Source organism: Echinops telfairi, unplaced genomic scaffold (assembly GCF_000313985.2).
Source record: "Echinops telfairi isolate 266 unplaced genomic scaffold, ASM31398v2 ScPeMD7_7473;HRSCAF=8511, whole genome shotgun sequence".
NCBI lineage: Eukaryota > Metazoa > Chordata > Mammalia > Afrosoricida > Tenrecidae > Echinops > Echinops telfairi.
Window position 1 is genome coordinate 1410745 of NW_022111377.1, and position 18785 is coordinate 1429529.

Genomic DNA, 18785 nt, shown 5'->3' on the forward strand with positions numbered 1-18785 from the left:
GGACCGGCCTGCCCTCTGCTCCCCGGTACAAGGAGTCCTCGGGCATGTGGGCAGCTCAGAGGGCAGCAAACAACAGGCAGAGCAGGGCTCAGCAAACTGCGGCCTGTACACCTTATGTGCCTCTGAGGTAAAGCTGAGAACATTTCAAGGATACTATTCAAATCATGATGATTTCATTTGCTTGTGAAAATACACTTATGGCTTGTGAATCATTTATTAATGACGGCGAGGGACAGGTTTGGCTCTTCATTCTCAAAAGTTGGCCGGCCCCTGGGTTGGAGAATAAGAGCTTGCCAGTTAGGCTTTTTAGGCCATTATTAATTGTCCAAGAGAAACTCACACTCTCTTGATGATTAAGAGGCAAATTTCAAGTAAATCTCTCTAGAGCCAGGTTGACAGGGATCGACGTTAGAATCATGGTCAGGGCCATCCTGGACTGGCCTCTGTGCGGCAAAGTCTACCAATGGCCTCTCACTCATGGTCATCAAGTCCACTCTGACTCTCAGCAACCCTAGGAGACAGGGTAGAACGGCCTCTCTGTGTTTCCAAAGCTATAAATCTATATGGAAGCAGAAAAATCTCATCTTGCTCTCTTGGAGTGACTGGTGGGTTCGAACCACAGACCTTGCAGTTGCCAGCCCAATGCGTAACCCACTACACTGCCAGGGTTGCTTCAGCAGCCCCTAGAAGGATAAAAACCAGGAGGGAGAATGGAAGTCTGTTTGTGGCTGAAGTGATTAGAATATCTTAAGGCCCATGGCCACCCCCTGCCCCCCCCCCCCATGGTAGAACATCTCCATTGGGCTTCCAAGGGTGACGGGACACCTGTACAGCAGCAGACTGTCCTGTCTGTCTCCTGTGGAGCAGCCAGGAGGGTGGCACCACTGACCTTGCAGTTCGCAGCCGAGTGCTTGATCCACGTGCCACCAGGGCCTTATGCACCAGGCCCCCAGGTGGACAAAGGGCCCTTGTGAAAGGACTTCCACTGTCCCGCACAAAGACGGACTGTTTTCTGCTACAGACAGAGCTGTGTGGGGCGGGAGGTGTGCTTATGTCATCCACCTGCCGCACAGCCCCTTCGCAGTCTGACAAGTGGATTCCCACCCCGGCCCTGCGGGCTTCCACCCCCAGAGGGTGAGGGAGAGGCGGGCCCTAGAAAGGGCCTGTGGTGCCCCGGCAGCGTGAATGGGATTCCTGGCAGTGCCCCATGGAGGCACTTCTCCGTGGCATGGCGCATCCAGTGACAGCTCTGTCTGCGCTGTTCTCGGATAGTTGAAAGCAGGGCTTGTCCAACGAGTAGATTAGAAAAGGAGACGGAAGCCGTGGCCCACGCTCTAAAGCAGAAAAGAAAGGGAGGGGCGGGGTGGGGTGGGGAGAGCCTGGTTGTGAAGAGAAGGCTGAAAACCTGTTCGGTAGCTTGTCATTTCAACGAAGACACGAACCTTTCACAGGTGCATACTCCCCGGAAGCTCCTCCCCTTCCTCCTGCCACCTCCCAGCCGAGAGGGCACGAAGCAAAACACAGGACAGGAAGGCCCTTGCCCATCCGCAGAACCGGATCATGGATCATCGGATGACAAATGTTTAAGAATCCGGGGAGCAGTTTAGGGAGGGGGGAGGGAAGGTTTATTAAACTTGGCTTGTCACAGCGATAGAATACACTCAAAGGAAAATAATGCCTCCATTATGTGGCTTCCCTGAGGAAAAACCCATCAATCAGTACAGCAGTTGATATGAATCAACTGTTTTCGTAGGTTATCTCATTTCTCTCTCTTCATTCCTCCTTAATCAAGATTAAATAACTGTGTGTGTGTGTGGGGGGGGAGGGTTGCTTGTATATAAACCCCCAAGCAAAACATCACTTCTCGAAAGGTCAGCAGCCCAGCAGCCAGAGCCGTGGGAATGTAAAAGAATGTATTTCTGATTTTTTTTTAAACTACAAAACGTCAATCCCGAGGGTTCTGGCAGACCTCATTTATTATCAGCTCCATTAAGCCCTTCCTGACAGCTAGTTTTCCAGTGGGCACCCACGCGAGGCTGGGACACTGAGTGACGAGTTGTCCACAGCACACGTCAGCTGGCGCAGTGGAAAGTGGGGAGCCAGACCGTAGCTCAAGCAGTGTGCCCCTAACTAGACTCAGAGACCTCTCCGTCTGGCTTGTCCTCCCCAACCAGCCTGGCAGGAGCACGTGAGTTGAGGGGCTGGGGAGATGCAAGAGGCAACATTTCTATCAGCTTTGTCAGGATACGTGTGCACGCTGGGAATCAGAGCACAGGGGCTACAGAGGACAGAATGGGGACGAGCACTGTGACCCTGGTAACTCAGATGATCGGAGTCCTGATGAGACGCTAGTTGGTCATTCATTCACACCTTCTTTGAATTCCCGATTTTCAGTGTGGAAAGTTTCCAAACATGATTCACCATTCCTTTTCATTACAATTTTGTTTTGGAACATGGTCCTCACAATTAGTTATGATCCTTGAAACCTGACATGTCACATAGAATGGGGAGGAAACTAATGTCCCTCAACAGACTGGTAACTTTTGTCAACATAATACATGCACACACAGGTCAGTTCTGCAGCGGCTATAATTTGAACTCCATCCAGGGCCCCAAACCAAACTCACTGCCATCGAGTGGGTGCCAACTCATAGCCACCCTATTTAGGGCAGAGTAGGTTCTGGAGACAGTAATTCCTCATACAAGTAGAAAGCCTTGTCTTTCTCCCTCGGAGCGGCTCATGGTTTTGAACTGCTGACGTTTTGGATAACAGCCCAGCCCGGAGCTACTACACCACCAGGGCCCCTATCCATATAGAGTATATATCTATGCCTTGAGTTATGAGACTTCTGGATGCAAGAAGTGACCAGAATTACAGTCTGTATAATTATGAATAAAGAGAAGCAATTGTAAATAAATAGAAGGAAAAGATATAACCATTTAAAAGAGAGAGAATAAAATGAATGTGTACTGCAGAAAGTTCCTTATACATAAAACTCTGATTTTCCCTTCAATTATGTCCTTAAGAGAACAACTATACTAATATACATATAGTGAAGTTCATCCTATTCACAATGAACTAACTCATAGACCAAGATCAAAGAAATCACCCTCTTATGTAAAGCCTATTTTAAATGTTGGCCATTGCTAGACCGTCTGCTATGAAGCACCGTGTGGACCTCACTTTGTGAAAGGAAGCCCAGCCCTCGTGACTGCCCTGAAGAAATCCAACACGACCTCCATCAGCAGCAAAGTTAAACCATGACGACCATGAAGGACCTGTGAGAAGATTCCATCAGGACAAGAACTAGCCGAGACACTAAATAATGTAGTTTTAAGGGAAGTAATCCTCAGGTGGGAAACCGGTAAGGCAAGTCGAGGACTGCAGAAAACGCCCTTCTGGGCGCGTGACGAAGTTTGAACTGAAGTCATCCCTGACAGGGAAGAAACATTCCATCGCCGCCAAAGGGTGTGGCTCCTAAGCGCAGCCCTTCCCAGCCTATTTTTGGAGGTTGAAGATGCCAGCCCAAAATAGTTGTGGTAATAATGCTTGTGGCTACAACTCAGCATGAGAGACAGAGTCTGGGAGAAGGCGGGGTCTCTTCATGCGGCGTCACCTAGTTGGAAGTCCCCTCGTTGGAAGTCCCCTCCTGCCCCCAGACCCCCTCCCCTGCTTCTACATTCGTCCTGAAATCCTGCTCCTGGGACACAACCTAATCAGGGAGAGGTCTTTAAGGATCTTTTGTTTCCTCCTGGTGACTGGCTATCTTGGCACATGCAAAACTAGAATAAGGTAATAATAGATCAGAAGAGATGAACCTTTGAAAAGATTCTTCATGCAAAAAAGGAACCTTGTCCTAACTGGGAGCAGAGTTGCGCAGTGTGGAGGAGAGAGCAGCGATAGGCCCATCCAGGCCCTTCCATGCTTGGCAGGAGCACTTTCCTGGTCATCCATCACAGTGCCAAGTGGGCCGTGTCTATCAAGAGAATTAGGAAGTTTTTACATCCTGTGGGGTTTTAAGAAGTTTATGTGTTTCAATAAATGTGTCGATGCACACGGATTATATCTGTGATGGTTAGGTTTACTGAGCCAATCCTGCCTAACATAATACCCATGTGTGTATATGTTAACATGTCTCTATAGATGCATAATATTCACACACACATATACATACACAACACGCACACTCATATCCCAGTGATGCAGACCCCACAAACCGATGGCTCTTGTTTTTTTATAATGACCACCTTTCCCACACTCAGCCTGTATCACCAAAAATGATAACAGCTCATATTCTGAAGGTTGCATTTCAATTTCCAAAAGGAAAAAATGATTCAAACAAAATCTTATATATTAAAAAAAAAAATCCCAAGAAACCAAACCAAAACTTATCTAGGGCTAACGCACCTTTCTTCGCCTTTCAGAAACAAAAACTTATATTAAAACACCATGGAAATTTAAGGAGCATTGCTTTTTATTTTCTTAGAAAAGGAGTGGGGAAATCCCTTTCTTAGAGAACGGGGGGCAGTAAGAGATCTACACCGGCTTCCATGTTGGGTACTTGGAATAAGCAGCTGGACCAGGGGCTCATGAGCCCCTCCCAACTGCCCTCCTCGCCAACCCACAACCATGGGGCGCTGACCGATGAGAGGTGCTCACAGACTTGAAGGGGATTCTCTCTGGGTTCTTGGAGACTGTAGTACTAGAAGACACAGGGCTCCTGTTCAGATGTGTGTGGGTGGGTGGGTGGGTGGGGAAGGCAGCATTTCCGTGTCTTTACTCTGAGCCCACACAGAGTCCTGGTGTCTCTCAGCTCTACTCCTCAGCATGGCACAGTCCTCGGGAAGGTGATGGCTGTTCTTCCGGTCGGTTATGCCCATTTCAGGCCAAATGCACTCCTTCCGCCTCTTTGCAGGGCGCGAGGGAGGGGGGGGAGTGCCCTTGAGCCACGCTGCCTCTTCCAGCAGCCCTCCCATCGCCCCATTACAAGTCCTCCTTCAGGAGGCCCAGCTTCCGCAGGGCCTCGCGCCGGGCTTCTTCTGTGGAGCCTCGGCCAGAGAACTGCACAGTGATGCCTTGGGGTCTGAAGCCCACGGCTCTGGGGAGGGAACCTGCCCGCTTCCTACCTTCCGGGCCACAGTCCGGCTGGCGGTGTTCATAAAAGCTCTTGGTGGCATTCTGGCGGGCCAGCTTGTTGGGCAGCACTTTGTCCGGGCGGATGGTGATAGTCTTTCCAGCAGAGACAAAGGGGCTGGGGTCACCCTTGAGGAGGTCGTGGATGCTTGGGAAGCCGTTGGCCAACACCGGGGACATTTCTGTCTGCACGCCTTTGGACCGTTGGCTGCCGGGCTGCCCTCCTGTCCCTGGGCATACCGCTGCCTTGGCCGGGCCTGGCTTGCTTTGGTCACTTGTCACCCGCTCGGGAGAGAGGCTTCTCCTCGGCTCCGTGGAGTCACCCCTATGTGCCCGATCTCCCGTTTCCCCCGCGGTGAGGAAGGAGACTCCGTTGATGTTGGCTAAGACCTGGGCCTTGCGCTCCTGGACGTTGACAGCCGCTTTGGAGATGGTCTTATTGAATTCCTTCCCCGAGCTGTTGGTCATGCTGATGTTGCTGGGGAAGCGGTGGATCTTGGGTGCAGGCTGCGTCAGGTGTCGGCTGCACCAGCGGAAGCGGTCGCCCGTGGGCGAGGCTGGCGAAGTCAGTGGGCCCCATTCTCCAGGGCGGCCCTCCCTCGAGGGGCTCGTGGGCGAGAGTGCGTCCTTGCCCCCCAGCTTCTCAGAAATCTTCTGAGCGAGGACCAGAGGCGTGGGCACGGAGCGGGGCAGTTTGGGGTGCTCTGCAGGCGGGGATGGAGACAGCAGCTCTTTCTTGGGGCGGGCTGGGGTGGGGGTGGCAGGCGGGGAAGGCGGCGTGGGCAGGGTGTCTGGAACGGTGGAGTCTGGCAGTGCAGAATTCCCGGCATTTTGCCTCCTGCCTTCCAGCACGGGCGCATCTTCCTGTCCGACAGGTTCGGCTTCTGAAAAAAGCGAATTCCGGTCAGTGACCCAGGCTTGTAAAAGTAAATGCACCGCACGGAATCCACGGGGACTCGACAGCATCTTCAACAGCACCTCCCGTGCCTCCCTCCCGCTCCCTGCGCCCCCAAAGGTGGAGCCATGTCGGTGGCTCTCCCGGCCACAGGCGAGGGCAATAGAGCCGGATGGTGAGAGCCGGGCCAGCGGAAAAGGGCCGTACTGAGGAAGCCGATCGGGAAGGGAGGCTTCTAAGGACCCACTCTCCTGCGGTGTGGCACAGTGGCCTCACCAGGGGACCTTACAGAAGGGGACACAGGTTGGAACATTGCTTGGCACGTGCCAACACCTCGACCAGGTCTTTCTAGATGGAGCATATTGAGAAGCGTCCCCCTGTTCTAGGAAACAGAGGGTTTCCTGACAGCCCCAGGTGGAATTGCATAGGCTCGTCTCTGAGCCTTTCCTAAAGCCCTGGTGGCATCGTGGTCACGCGCTGGGCTGCTAACTGCAAGGTCAGCAGCAGGAAACAGATGGGGCAGTGCGCCTCTGTCAGAGGGGTCCCTCTGAGTCAGCATGGTCCACGGCCAATGAGTTGCGTTTTGATTTCTTAACATGTGTCTGTCCCAGGCCACCTAACCTTTTCTGGACCTGACTCTCCTTCTGTACGCACACACACGCCTCTCTCCCACTCTAAAACTGCACACCGTATTTCCTGGACCTTCCACCAGGCGCCACAAACGAGGCGCTTAGCAATATGTTATCAAAACACCTTGTCCGAGAACTGATGGCTGGGAGTGACTTCTTCTCAGAGAGTGTGTTCTTTGGCACGGTCATGATCTGGCATTTTAAAAGAGTAAATTGGCTCAAATTAATTTTAGGAATGAAAGAGAAATGCGTATTGAGCATCTTCTTTGAAGAAAGACAGAGCTGCACACCAAGCTTTGCGCTTGGCACACCTGCGAAGTTCTGAGTAGCACACACTGCTTAAAAAGTCTAGGTAGACAGATTAAAAAAAAAAAATCAAACCCACTGCCACTGGGTTGATTCAGACCCTGCATAGGGTTCTGGAGACAGCAAATCTTTTAGGGACTATGCAGCCTCATCTTTCTCCTATAAAGACTCTGGAGGGTTTGAACTGCTAGCCATTTAGTCAGCAGCCTAACGCCTAGCCCACAGCACCACCATGGCTCCACCCACCCCCTACACACTTCTAGAGGTTTATTATAATCAGTATTCTATGTCTGTGTAAACATAGTACTGCCAACTGCAAGGCCAGTGGTTCAAACGCACCAGCCACGCCATAGGACAAAGACGAGGTTGTCTGCTCCCATAAAGCTCTGGGTCACTGTGTGTTGGAATTGAACGGACGGCAGTGAGCTTGGTTTTCTGGGTTTACATTTTAGTTCAGCACAGCTGTGTTTCCCTTGTCCTTTCTCAATCCCCATTCCCTTGTCCACATCTAGTTCCAACCAGAAGAAAGTTGGAAGAAATGGTTCTCTTTGCTCATTTCCCTCTCGCGCTATCACAGGACTGGCACACGTCTCCTTTGGTGCCACTAGGAGTTGGGCGAACTACACAAAAGTAGTAGCTGAGCCAACTTTGTGTTCTGACCACACCTCCCGCCCTTACACACACACACCTCTATTTTCCTGAATCAGCTCTTTTCTATTCAGTTACTCCCTCCTTGGAAGGTCATGATACAGAAATGGGGGTGTGAGAGGTAAGTTTTTTGTGCCAACATGGCACCGTAAGATGTGGATGGAGTTGAGCCTGTCAGGTCACAGACTGATGATCTCCTTTGGAGATGCGCCAGAGAGAAATGGCTCTCTGGAAGCCGGCCCACCTCTCTCTGCCTTTGTCTTCCTGTTGACAAGCCATGCTGAAATCTGTGATGTGGCCACTGCCACGGGCTCTGTAGCAATGGCCTGTGATCACCCTGCGCTTTGCATCATTGCCTGTGGCTGTGTGAGTCTGAAGAGGGATTCATGGCCTAGTAACAGACTTATGGACTTGATCTGGACTGGGCAAGGATGCTTGCTTGCTACATAATTACTTCTTGATATAAAGCTCTCTCTTACTCATCTATGAGTGTTACTGGATTTGTTTCTTAGTCAACCTGGCCTACCACAGGGATGTAACATTGCAGAAAAACTTAGGTAAAACCCCAATGGCTAAAATCTAAGGGCCTCTGATGTTCTTTGCAGGAGAGAATTGTTACCCGAAAGTGACTACCAGCTGCCTGTTTTAAAAGTCTATAATCTATTTGTGAAGCATCTTAGTCTTATTCTTTATTTGACAAGCCTTTTGGGATTTCCCTTCATGCATTTTCTTAGCTAGAGAATCATGTTACCAAGAGGATCCTACATAGAAAACCCTGATAAGCCTCAAATGCTCTGGACCGGCCGAGGCAGGGGAAGACAACAACAACAACAATGCAGGTCTCTTTGTCACAGGTCTAGGATTCAGACTGCCCCCCTCACCTGCTGCCCGAGTGGCATCCGGGGGGCACCCAAGCGCCCCAGCTGCAGGCACTGGCTGCACCAAATCGATGACATCTTCTGGCTCAGAGTGACTGGACGTGGTCTCCTCCAGGGACCTCGGAGAGTGGCAGTGTATCCCACTGTCACATAGCCCTTCCTCCCCGAAGTCCTCTTCCAGGGAATCGATCGTTTCTTCAAAAAACAGGAGCACATCCTTTTCCTCGTGCGTGAGATGCTTCAAGCTCTCGTCATCCTATGGGACGGGTTTGGGGGTTGGAAATGGAAGAGATGAAATAATGGTTTCACTGAGGTGGAAAACACACATGCACGCACATGCACACACACACAGTGAGAAATACAGAGTCTAGTGTAGACGACACTCTAAAATGTCCTTCTTAGAAACAGCCCGCCATCCAGGGTGTCCCATGGACAAACCTGAATCATAACGTCCCTCCCCATTTTACCTGCATTAAAACTATAAAAAAGGCAGAGCAAATAAAAGACCTCAGAAGCCACTACCTGTGAGTCAATGACAAAAAAACAATTCTCCTTCAGCACATCCTTGGAAAGCTGAGTCAACTTACTGTTGAAAGCACTGCTAGATATGCTTGTTTTTCCCATCACAGTAAGAATGGGGGGAATTCCTGGTTAAACATCCTGGCTGGCACTCACAGATTTATCTCCTCTCTCTTTAGAAACCTCACTAACCAATAAAAAGTTTTATTGTTATTTTTCCTTAAAAAAAAAAAAAGCATCAATCTCAAGGAGAAAAATAAAAGGAAACGCGAGGACAGCACCAACATTTGGAAGTTCACAGATGTGGTGGTTAGATTTCCTGTCAACTTGACGGTACCTACGTGAAGGTACCTGTCTATCCGAAGTGGTTGTAAGTCTCCATCAGAAGCAATTCGATCGTCTGGCATAAAAGGAGGCATTTATCTTTAAAGAAGATCAAAAGAGATGTTGAACTGGGGGACATCAGGCAGAGCTGAAAACAGGAGGAATACATTTTTAAAAGGCAGCTTGATGCCCTTTAGACAAGAGACTGTGGGAGACAAGAAAAGGTGCGAATGTCTGCGTGGTCCAAGAGGCCAAAGGGCTGACATCAATGGCTGCCCAACCGAATAGCTCAGCAAGACCATGCTGGAAGTGAAGATCTCAACATGCTCCAGCAGTGCATGCTGTTTCTTAACGTCCAGCTCTCAAATGTGTGCAGACAGCTAATGATTACAAAGCATCTGATAAAGACCTACACCATAAAGGACATGTCCAAACAAAGAGAGGGGAACAAGCACGTCTATGAACCTACTCTTAGAGTGAAAAATATTGAAAAGAGATTATCATCATACAAACCGTTGGAGAGATAAGAGGAGAGATGACATCCAGAAATGAGACTCTGATGCTATTGGCAACACAAAACCCAAACCACTAGAGAACAGAAAGAACTCATAGAAATTCATGCGTATGGCAGGAATTAAAAAACAACCTAGAAGATAATGTCGAGAAGCTAGAAAAGTATAAGAAGTAAAAAAAGATGAAAACAGAACACTGAATAGAAAAAGAAGAAAGTTAGAGAGTATGTTTCAGAGGTCCAAAACTGAGTAAGGAGAGTACAGAAAGAGAAACCAGAGGAAACAGACGGTAAACAAGTAAGTGAATAAAATAACACAAGAGCCTTTCCCCAGCCACAAGGCTATGCGCTTCCAGACCCCAAGGTGCCATCCCTGGGCTGTCGGCTGTGCGGTGAACAATCAGTCTGCATGAGAGAATGCCAGGGGACGACACAGGAAACCAGGTGAGCAAATAAAGCCGAGACAATGAGTAACCACAGAAAAGAACCAAGGTGGTAAGAAAATGCATTTTATTTACAGAAATGCTCACACACACAGATATGTTAAATATATTCATATTGATGGTAGCAACAGAACATACAAACAAAACAAGAAATGACCAAATGCAACCTGAGTATGATTATCAGACATTTCAATGGCATTTTCAAATAATGGCTAATTGAAAAAATGCATATAGAAAAAAATAATGCTTATTTCAATATACAAGGGGGTACCCAAAATAAACCAGAAAATTTTTTCAAAGCTATGTATTTAGTTGTTTTTTTTTTTACAAAACGACCTTAGCACCTTCAAAATACTCTCCATTGCACTTAATACATTTGTCAAATCTGCGATTCCATTCTTGGAAACATTTTTTAAACTCATCTGGATGGCTGACAGCACCTTCCTCAGTTTTTTCTTTGCCTATTCTATGTCATCAAATCACTGTCCTTTCATGTCCCTCTTCATTCACAGAAACAAAAAGAAGTCGCATGGAATGAGGTCAGCTGAGTAAGGTGTGTGAGGCAAGAGAGGCATGCTGTTTTTTGCCCCAATCGGTGCACTGAGAAGGCTGCGTGAGCAGGTGCATTATCATGGTGGCAAAACCATTCCCCCATCTGGCCATTTGTGTTGCACACTGTTACCCAATCTTTTCAGAACCTCTAAATAGAAAGCTTGATTAACAGTCTGACCTGGTGGAATGAACTCCAAATGCACTCCAAGTCGACATTTTCGTCCATTCAGGAAGTTGATGGACATCCAGAACGAGGCTTGTCATCAATTGACATTTCACCTTTTTTGGAATGAGAAAACCACTTGTACACTTGACTTTTCCCCATAGCGCTGTCCTTGTAAGCTGTGTTCACCATCACAACAGTTTCTGTGGCATTTTTCCAGAGCAGGAAACAAAATATCACAGCCGCATGCTGTTCTCTTAAATCGGCCCTCACAAAAAGTGAAGTTTGAATGAAACTGCTTTCAAGAAAAAATTCACTGTGACCAGAAAGAACCTTCCCAGGAGATGCCACTGGGTGCACTGTCTCAGAGCGAGCTACTTGATGCTCATCTAGTGGGAAAATTGCGTACTACGAAAGCCCCATCCAGCAGAGCTTTTTTCTGTTTTGGGGGGGTACCCCCTCGTATGTAACCATAATACACACACAGATAAACACACTGAAAGGACATATGGTAAAAAGCTAATAGCGGTGGGTGGATGAAGACCAGTAGGAAGCATGCGTTAAAAGAGGTTGTTTCTAGGGAGCAGGGAGTTGGGGGAGAGCATGGAGGACTGATGAGTCCACAGACCTTAGTAAATGAACTGACGCTCAGCGATGAGTGCAAACTTTGATGAACAAAATATGGCTGAACCAAAGGTGGTCCGGAGCTGATCCATAAGGTGCAGGGTAATATTTCTCCTTCTGTGGTCGGAGAGAGATGCCTATTTATCCCAGAGCATCTTCAGGGGCGGTGCATTATCTAGTGTGGTTCTTCTAGGCAAAGTCTTTAACTTCCACCAAGCAACCTTTTCCTGTATGGGTAAGAAGGATCAATACCGATAGCATTTGCCTGTGAGTAAGAAGTGCCAGCCTGCTGGGTATAGAATGAGCTCCCTGAGAAGCAGGAGGGGAATCTCATTACTAGCAAGAGCCAGGAGTGGAACATGTCCTCTTGACCCTGTGCAGTGAACCTTCTAGATCCAGATGACAGCTACAGCATCAGAGGAACAGCTGTCCATTGGTCGTGGTTGGCGGCGCAATGCTTAACCCACTGCATCACCACATGCTCTCAACTCACTGCCGTTGCATCAATGCTTGCCAGTCCTTTGTGTCGATAGAATATTCAATGAAAGAACTTATGGTTTATTCTGAAAAGTTCAGCACAAGCTCCTACCGACTTTCCAGATTTTGCTTTCTACCACTCTCCCTTTCTTATCCTCTATTTAACTCTTCTGTTAAATAGAGTAAAATTTGGGGGTTTTGAGTTTTGGTGATTTAATGTGAAAGAAGCCTTAGACACTATATCAATGACAGAGCATAGTCGTGTTACAATGAAATCTTCGTTTGAAACAGATATAATTTACATGCTGACATTTGCCAACTCTTGCTCTGTACGCTAATCAAATATAACTATTTGCTAATTCCTACACATGAGTCTATGAATTAAAAGTCTAATGTGCCAATAGCTACATCTTACCAATCCATCATGCTCCAACTTAAATGTTTCCACACCTTCAACCTACTCCCATAGCATCTACTGATTCATGCAGTCAAATATTTGAGTACAGAGTAAACATCAAATCGTGTCCACACAGCAGTGTAGATACTGTTCTTACTGGCTAGAACTTGCTGCCCAATGAGGGCTTCAGATTAGAAAACGCAAATACATTGCAGTGTGGAGACTGCTGTGACAAAGGGAGACTGGGTCACACAAGAAGGATATCAATTCACGGTTTGGGGGAACGAGGTCTGATGAGGAAAATAATCGCAGAGGAAATGAAACTATTCGTTGGCAACCTGAAAGAAGTGGGTGGGAGTAAAGGGGGATCCAGGTTAGTCAGAAATGTATTTCTACTAGAAAAGGTGACATTGGTAAATGTTGGCTATGAGAAACAACTTAGAGTTAAAGGCCACCTATTTCCTACAGGAAATAGAAACAGGATTTGGATTTGAGAGATATTTAAAACACAGAATCAACTCCTTATCCAGAATTCTATTTCCTACGAGAGGGATTCATCGCCCATGTTTTTCACCTCTGCTGGATGTTTTGCTCAAGAAAGGACCCATGTCTTTATCTGTGGGGCTTAGATGTGGTCTTACATCCAGTTGGAGGTCAACATAACCAGGGTAGCTGCCGTCTCCTTACCGTATCTGTCTATGGTGAAGCAGAACACGAAACTCCCTTTATAATTTTTCCTAAGAAGCCCAGTCATACAATTTATTTTTCAAAAGTATTTATTTATTTATATTTTTAGATTGAACTGAATTTATGTGATCACCACAATAAATGCTGTTGGGCCTTCCTGCCCCATTTTTTCTCCCCATTTCCTCTTTTTCCTGATGATCTGTCCCCAGCCCACTCAGCTCCCCGATGCTCACAGGTCAGGCTCACTGCTCCCCAGGTTCACCTCAAGGTATTTCAAACCTGCCTTCCAGCCCGGCAGCATGGATGAGCTCAGTGGTTCAACACAAACGCCTTGTATATCCGACATCACCAGTGTTTTCATTAATAACTACAACCACCAGCAGCAGAATGACATGATCATGATAAGAACCTTGAATAAAAGTCTAGGAAAGTAAATGAATGCCCTGTACCCTTTCCCACCTACGTTGGCCTCTCTGATTCGGTGCTTCTGTAGGATTACTCATGAGTGTGTTTGTTTTTTAAAAAACACCTACACCGGTCCACTCTATATTTCCCATGTTGGTTTTTGACAGTTGAAGGAGATGGATCTACACAAAGGAGCCTGTAGCTTAAGGCACATGCTACTTTCTCATATTAAGGATAAACATAAGAATGGACGATGTAAGATATGGAAAAAATAATCTATAACTTATCAAGGGTTCATGAGGGAGGGAGGGGGAAGAAATGGGGAGCTGATATCAGGGGCTCAAGTGGGAAGAGAATGCTTTGAAAATGATGTTGGCGGCATATGTGCAAATGTGCTTGATACACTGGATGGATGTGTGGATTGTGATAAGAGATGTAAGAGCCCCCAACAAACGTATTTAAAAAAAAAAACAAACTATATAGACCCCATGTCTAATCCAACCTCAAAGCCAACAGTCTCAATATGTGATTTCATTTGGGAAATCAGTTTAGAAAGGGTAATTTCAAAATAATTTTACATTCTGTGGCAAATGACCAGACTTAGGCTGAATGCTCTATTACAACAGACCACTTAGTCCAGAGCCCTCGTGTGGAGGTGTGGTAACTGGGTCCAAAGGCATGCAACGACTTCCTAAGTGTCGCACAACTGTGTTTGTGGAGAAGCTTGTGCATTTGCTATTTCTGTTCTAGTTATCCCCCCTTTCTTATTACATACTAATAAACCTCACTCACCCCTGCTTATTAAAGAAAAGTGACAGGCATCTTTTCTAAAAGCAGGGACCATGACCGTGGCTGGAAATCTGATCGGAGGGTCTCAGGACCACACCGGAGAGTGCAGCGCTGCTTCTAGCAAGTGTGCACCCCTGCCATTGCTGCCCATTCTCTTCCAGGGCCTGCGGGTTCTCATCCTTGGGGCAAATGACCCGAGGCCGTCCTTTCATAGTCCTCAGTTTTCCGCATGAGGCGTTGCCTGTCCCCATGGTGACAGGAATCCCTCAGGGACCGCTCTGGAAAGGCAGTCTGGGCGGTCTCTTTAGAGGTGTTCTCTTCCCCCCAATTCTTTGGAGAAGCAACTTAGGGTTTATGTGGAGGGGGAGGGGGCTCTCCCCGCTGGTTTTCTTCCCCAAGAAAGTTTATTATTTTGGTGCATGTTGATTGACATTTCAAGGGTAAACTGTGAGCAATCTGATGGTTTGATACTTTTTATCGAGCCCCGGACTGCTGGTCTGCCCCGTGATTTATCTAGTTTATCTGCACTTTACAGGGATTGGCCAGTTTGTTAGGCAAAGCGAATGGCAGGGAGCCCACCACGGGGATTGGTCAGCTTGTGGTCTTGCTGGGAGGATCATGGTTAAGAACTGACTTAGGTAGGCAGGTAATCCCACCAAGCGAGGTTCCTTAAAGGCACGGGGAGAACACAGAAGAAGAGAGCGAGGAGGCAGACTTTCCTGAACGAGCTGTCATATGCGCCAAGGGCGTTGATGCTGAAGATGACTAGAGGCCAGGATGGGCCGTGGCAGACAGCTGTCAGTCATGACAGAAGTCAGGTGCCAGGAAAGCAGCTACCCAGGCTGAGGAGGCTGCTACAGGTGCGTGACCTGGGCCAGTTGTCAGGGGAGAGGCTGAAGGCAGTGTGGGGACTGAACCGGCTGCCTTTGGCCCAGCTGTGCGGAAAGCTGTAACCCTACTGCCAACAGGGTGTCAGGCCTGAGGACCAAGAGGAATCCTGTCCTGTGGAGGCCCAGAGGAGGTCTGTCCTGAGAGGAAGCTTGGCTTGAGAGAGCTTCCCCTGCTGGGGGGCCCAGCATGGCCCCAAGGACCTGGAGCGAGCCTGGTTGAGAAGGAGCTGAGAGAGCGGTGCTGGTTGGAAGGTGTCCTAATGGATGTACGGCACCCTGTCTCCTGAGTTCCTTCCCAAAGGTCTTAGTTACCTAGTGCCGCCAACAGACACCCAAAGTGGGTGCCTTCAACAAGCAGACATTTATTTTCTCATCATTTAGGGGCTAGAAGTCAGACTTAGGGCACTAGCACCAAATGAAGGCACTTGCGAGCTCTTGGTCTCTCTCTCTCTCTCTCTCTCTCTCTCTCTCTCTCTGGGAACAATCACGTGGCACCCATCTTCCTCTCTCTTTGTGCTTGTTTGCTTAATCTGTTCTTTTACGTCTCAAAAGATACGGACTTAAAACATACCCTATACTTGGTCTGCCTCACAAAACCATTTGTTCAACCACACAGGCGCCTTCTTCTAGCCCAGCAGTTCTTATCCTGTGGGTCGTGTGTGAGTCTGGGCACTTTAGAGAAACAAATCCACAGAAACTCATGTGTACGAGAGAGTTCTATATAAAGGTTAACTGTGCATCAAGAAAACATCCCAACCCAGTGCTGCCCAAGCCCACAAGTCCAACATTAGCCCATATGTCCAACACCAATCCACAAAGTCCTCCTCCATCCAAAGCAGACGCAATGACGCCGACTGCAGGAGGAAAGCCAAGTCAGTGAAGGTGTAAGCAGCACAGTGCTGGCAGGGATCTCACACACGGGTGCTCCAGCACCCAGGGCTGCATCGGGGTATGTCCATGTGCATGTGAAGCAGGGAACTGCTAAGGCAGCTGCACCCTGGTCCAACCATCATAAAGCAAGAGACCCGAGAACTAGAAAGGCGAGGCTCACTGAGCCATTTATTCCTTTGCCTTTCAATTATCCCCACATGTGTTTATTGGCCAGGTTGGCACCATAAACTTACTAACTCAGGTCGCAACCCTTTTGGGGGTCGAATTACCCTTTCACAGGGGCCGCCCGATTCATAACAGTAGCAAAATTACAGTTATGAAGTAGCAACAAAAATAATTTGATGGTTGGGGGGTCACCACCACACGAAGAACTGTATGAAAGGGCCGCGGCATTAGGGAGGTTCAGAACCACTGGTCTAGCCCCGATCCATTGTCCTCTGTACCATTGTCTCTCGCCCTCTGATGAGGTTTGCATCCTATCTGTTCTGCTTATTACGAACAAAAACAAGCAAGCAATCACTCACAACTAGAAATTCCCATCTTGCATCAAAATGGAGAAAACTGGAAGGAGTCACGCAGACCTGAGTCCTGAGGGCTTGCAGGAGGCTCTGCAATGATGAGCACGTTTGGGAATAGAAAGCTCTTTGGAAGAAAGCACTGGTGGTTTGCTCCCGGATAACTGGGTGTTGAACACCTACTCTCACACAGATGGGCTGCAGGTGACTCACTGGCAACGGCTGGCGGTGGTGGCAGACATCAGGATAAATTAGCCACTACACTCACATTGCGTGATAAATGTCAACGACGGCTACTTTAACACGTTGAAACGTAAGTTGCTGGCATGACCATTCATCAATTTACTTATATGCTTATGCACGCCATTCACATTAGTGTTTTCAGTGTCATACATTATGCCGAAATGCAGGCACATTTTCAAGGGCTTCAAAAAGTTCACAGAAAAATTCAATTATGTGCATTCTGGTTTTTCTCAGACTTTTTGAAGATCTCTCTATCTTACTGACCTGTAGTGTCCCAAAGTGTCACACACCTAAAATGAAAATAAGGCACTTAAATCAAATGCTTATGCTTGATGGACACAGGTCTAAGGAGACCATGCATTTGGCTTCTCACCTTGCTGCGGAGAGCAAAGGGGGCTCTGGGTAGGTCAAGAGTTTTAAAGGTCTGCTTTGGACATGTTGTCTGGAGAGACCAGTCCCTGGAGAAGGACATCCTGCTTGGGAAAGCGGAGGGGCAGCGGAGGAGAGGCAGGCCCTCACCGAGATGGATTGGTGGAGTGGCTGCAGCAACGGGCATAGGCAGTGTTTGATTCTGTTGTGCACAGGGCCGCAACCGACTCGATGGCACCTCACAAAGATGACGGCGACCACGACACCACCACTGATGATCACTGAAACGTCCCCCCATCTTGATAGAAATACCACTCGTTCCATTCTGATTTATGTTGATCAGCCAAGATCAGGGCTGTTTCCCACCTGAAATAAAACCCCCAGCCCAAACCTAGTGCGTGAAAGTGTGCTGCTTCTTTGGGGACGCAATCAGAGCACGGAGCTCAGCCCCCCTCCTCCGGGTTCCTCGTCTGTGTCACCGACTCTTCAAACTCCCAGGCTCCCCTCCCAGTCCGTCCCTCCCTCCCTGCCCTGTGTACTTCACGCCTGTGAAACATGACACACAAATCAGTGTTACCCACACTGCTCGGGGCTCGGATGTCCAGGTCCTGGGAGACTCAGGTTTTTGCACCCTCCTCCTCGCTGAGGTCTCTCGCTAGGACTCCCAGGGGGAGGATGGGCTGGGTGACTGGAATGTATCCCCAGTGGCTTCTCTGTGATCAGCCTGGCGTTGAGCCCTGACCTACGGGCCAGGGCCAAAAATGCTGTGGGCGCAGTCCATTGCTAAATCCCCCAAACACGAAGCTGCCCTTCCATTGAACCTGGCCTCTGCCTGCCCATGGAAGAGGTGAGAAGGTAGTCACAGAGAGGAAACAAAGCAAAACAAAAACAACACCATGCCGAGGGCAGTAGAGCGGGTCAATGTAGCACCAGGATTGGGGGCATGTGGCCCTAGTTCAAGAGAATGCCTGTCTGGTCCTCCAGTTCCCAGATACTGGGGTCGCCTCCCTCAGCCAAAGACTTGAAAGAGGAATGGGTGGTCCTTGGGGGACGAGGTGGAGCATCAACAAGCTAGGCAGTGCGCACAGCAATGAGTAATCTGTAGTAGGTTTGGGTTGGTTGTCTGATGGAGACCAAACGCAGATTAGGGGGTGCCTAGGGCTGAGGACAAGGAGCTGTGATGGCACCGTAGGTAAGAGTTCTGCTGTGAACCACAACGTGGGTGGTTCGAACCCACCGGTTGCTCTGTGAGAAAGAATTACCAGGTAATCTGCTCCCTCAATATGAGGGGACCGTGTTCAATAGGCGCACAATTCATTCCTACACAAAAATGACAGAAGCCGCATCTAGTTCCATTTGAACAAGCAGGCAAAAAGTTGGATGGCTTTTCTTTTTCTTTTCTTTTAATCAACTAAATGTCGTTTAATTCCTTGGGAGAAGGAAGGAAGGAAGGATGGCAGGAAGGAAGGAAGGATGGATGGCAGGAAGGAAGGAAG

General features: G+C 48.4%; 1 protein-coding gene across 1 annotated transcript; it reads right to left on the reverse strand.

The window, feature by feature from the left end:
* Nucleotides 1-4451: 4451 nt before the first annotated feature.
* On the reverse strand, nucleotides 4452-8937 carry PROSER2 (proline and serine rich 2). The gene is made up of 3 exons (XM_045285581.1): nucleotides 8929-8937; nucleotides 8494-8746; nucleotides 4452-6018 (listed from the first exon to the last, which is right to left on the reverse strand). The coding sequence occupies exons 1-3, from the start codon at nucleotides 8935-8937 to the stop codon at nucleotides 4985-4987; spliced, it is 1296 nt and encodes a 431-aa protein (XP_045141516.1). The 3' UTR covers nucleotides 4452-4984.
* Nucleotides 8938-18785: the final 9848 nt, after the last annotated feature.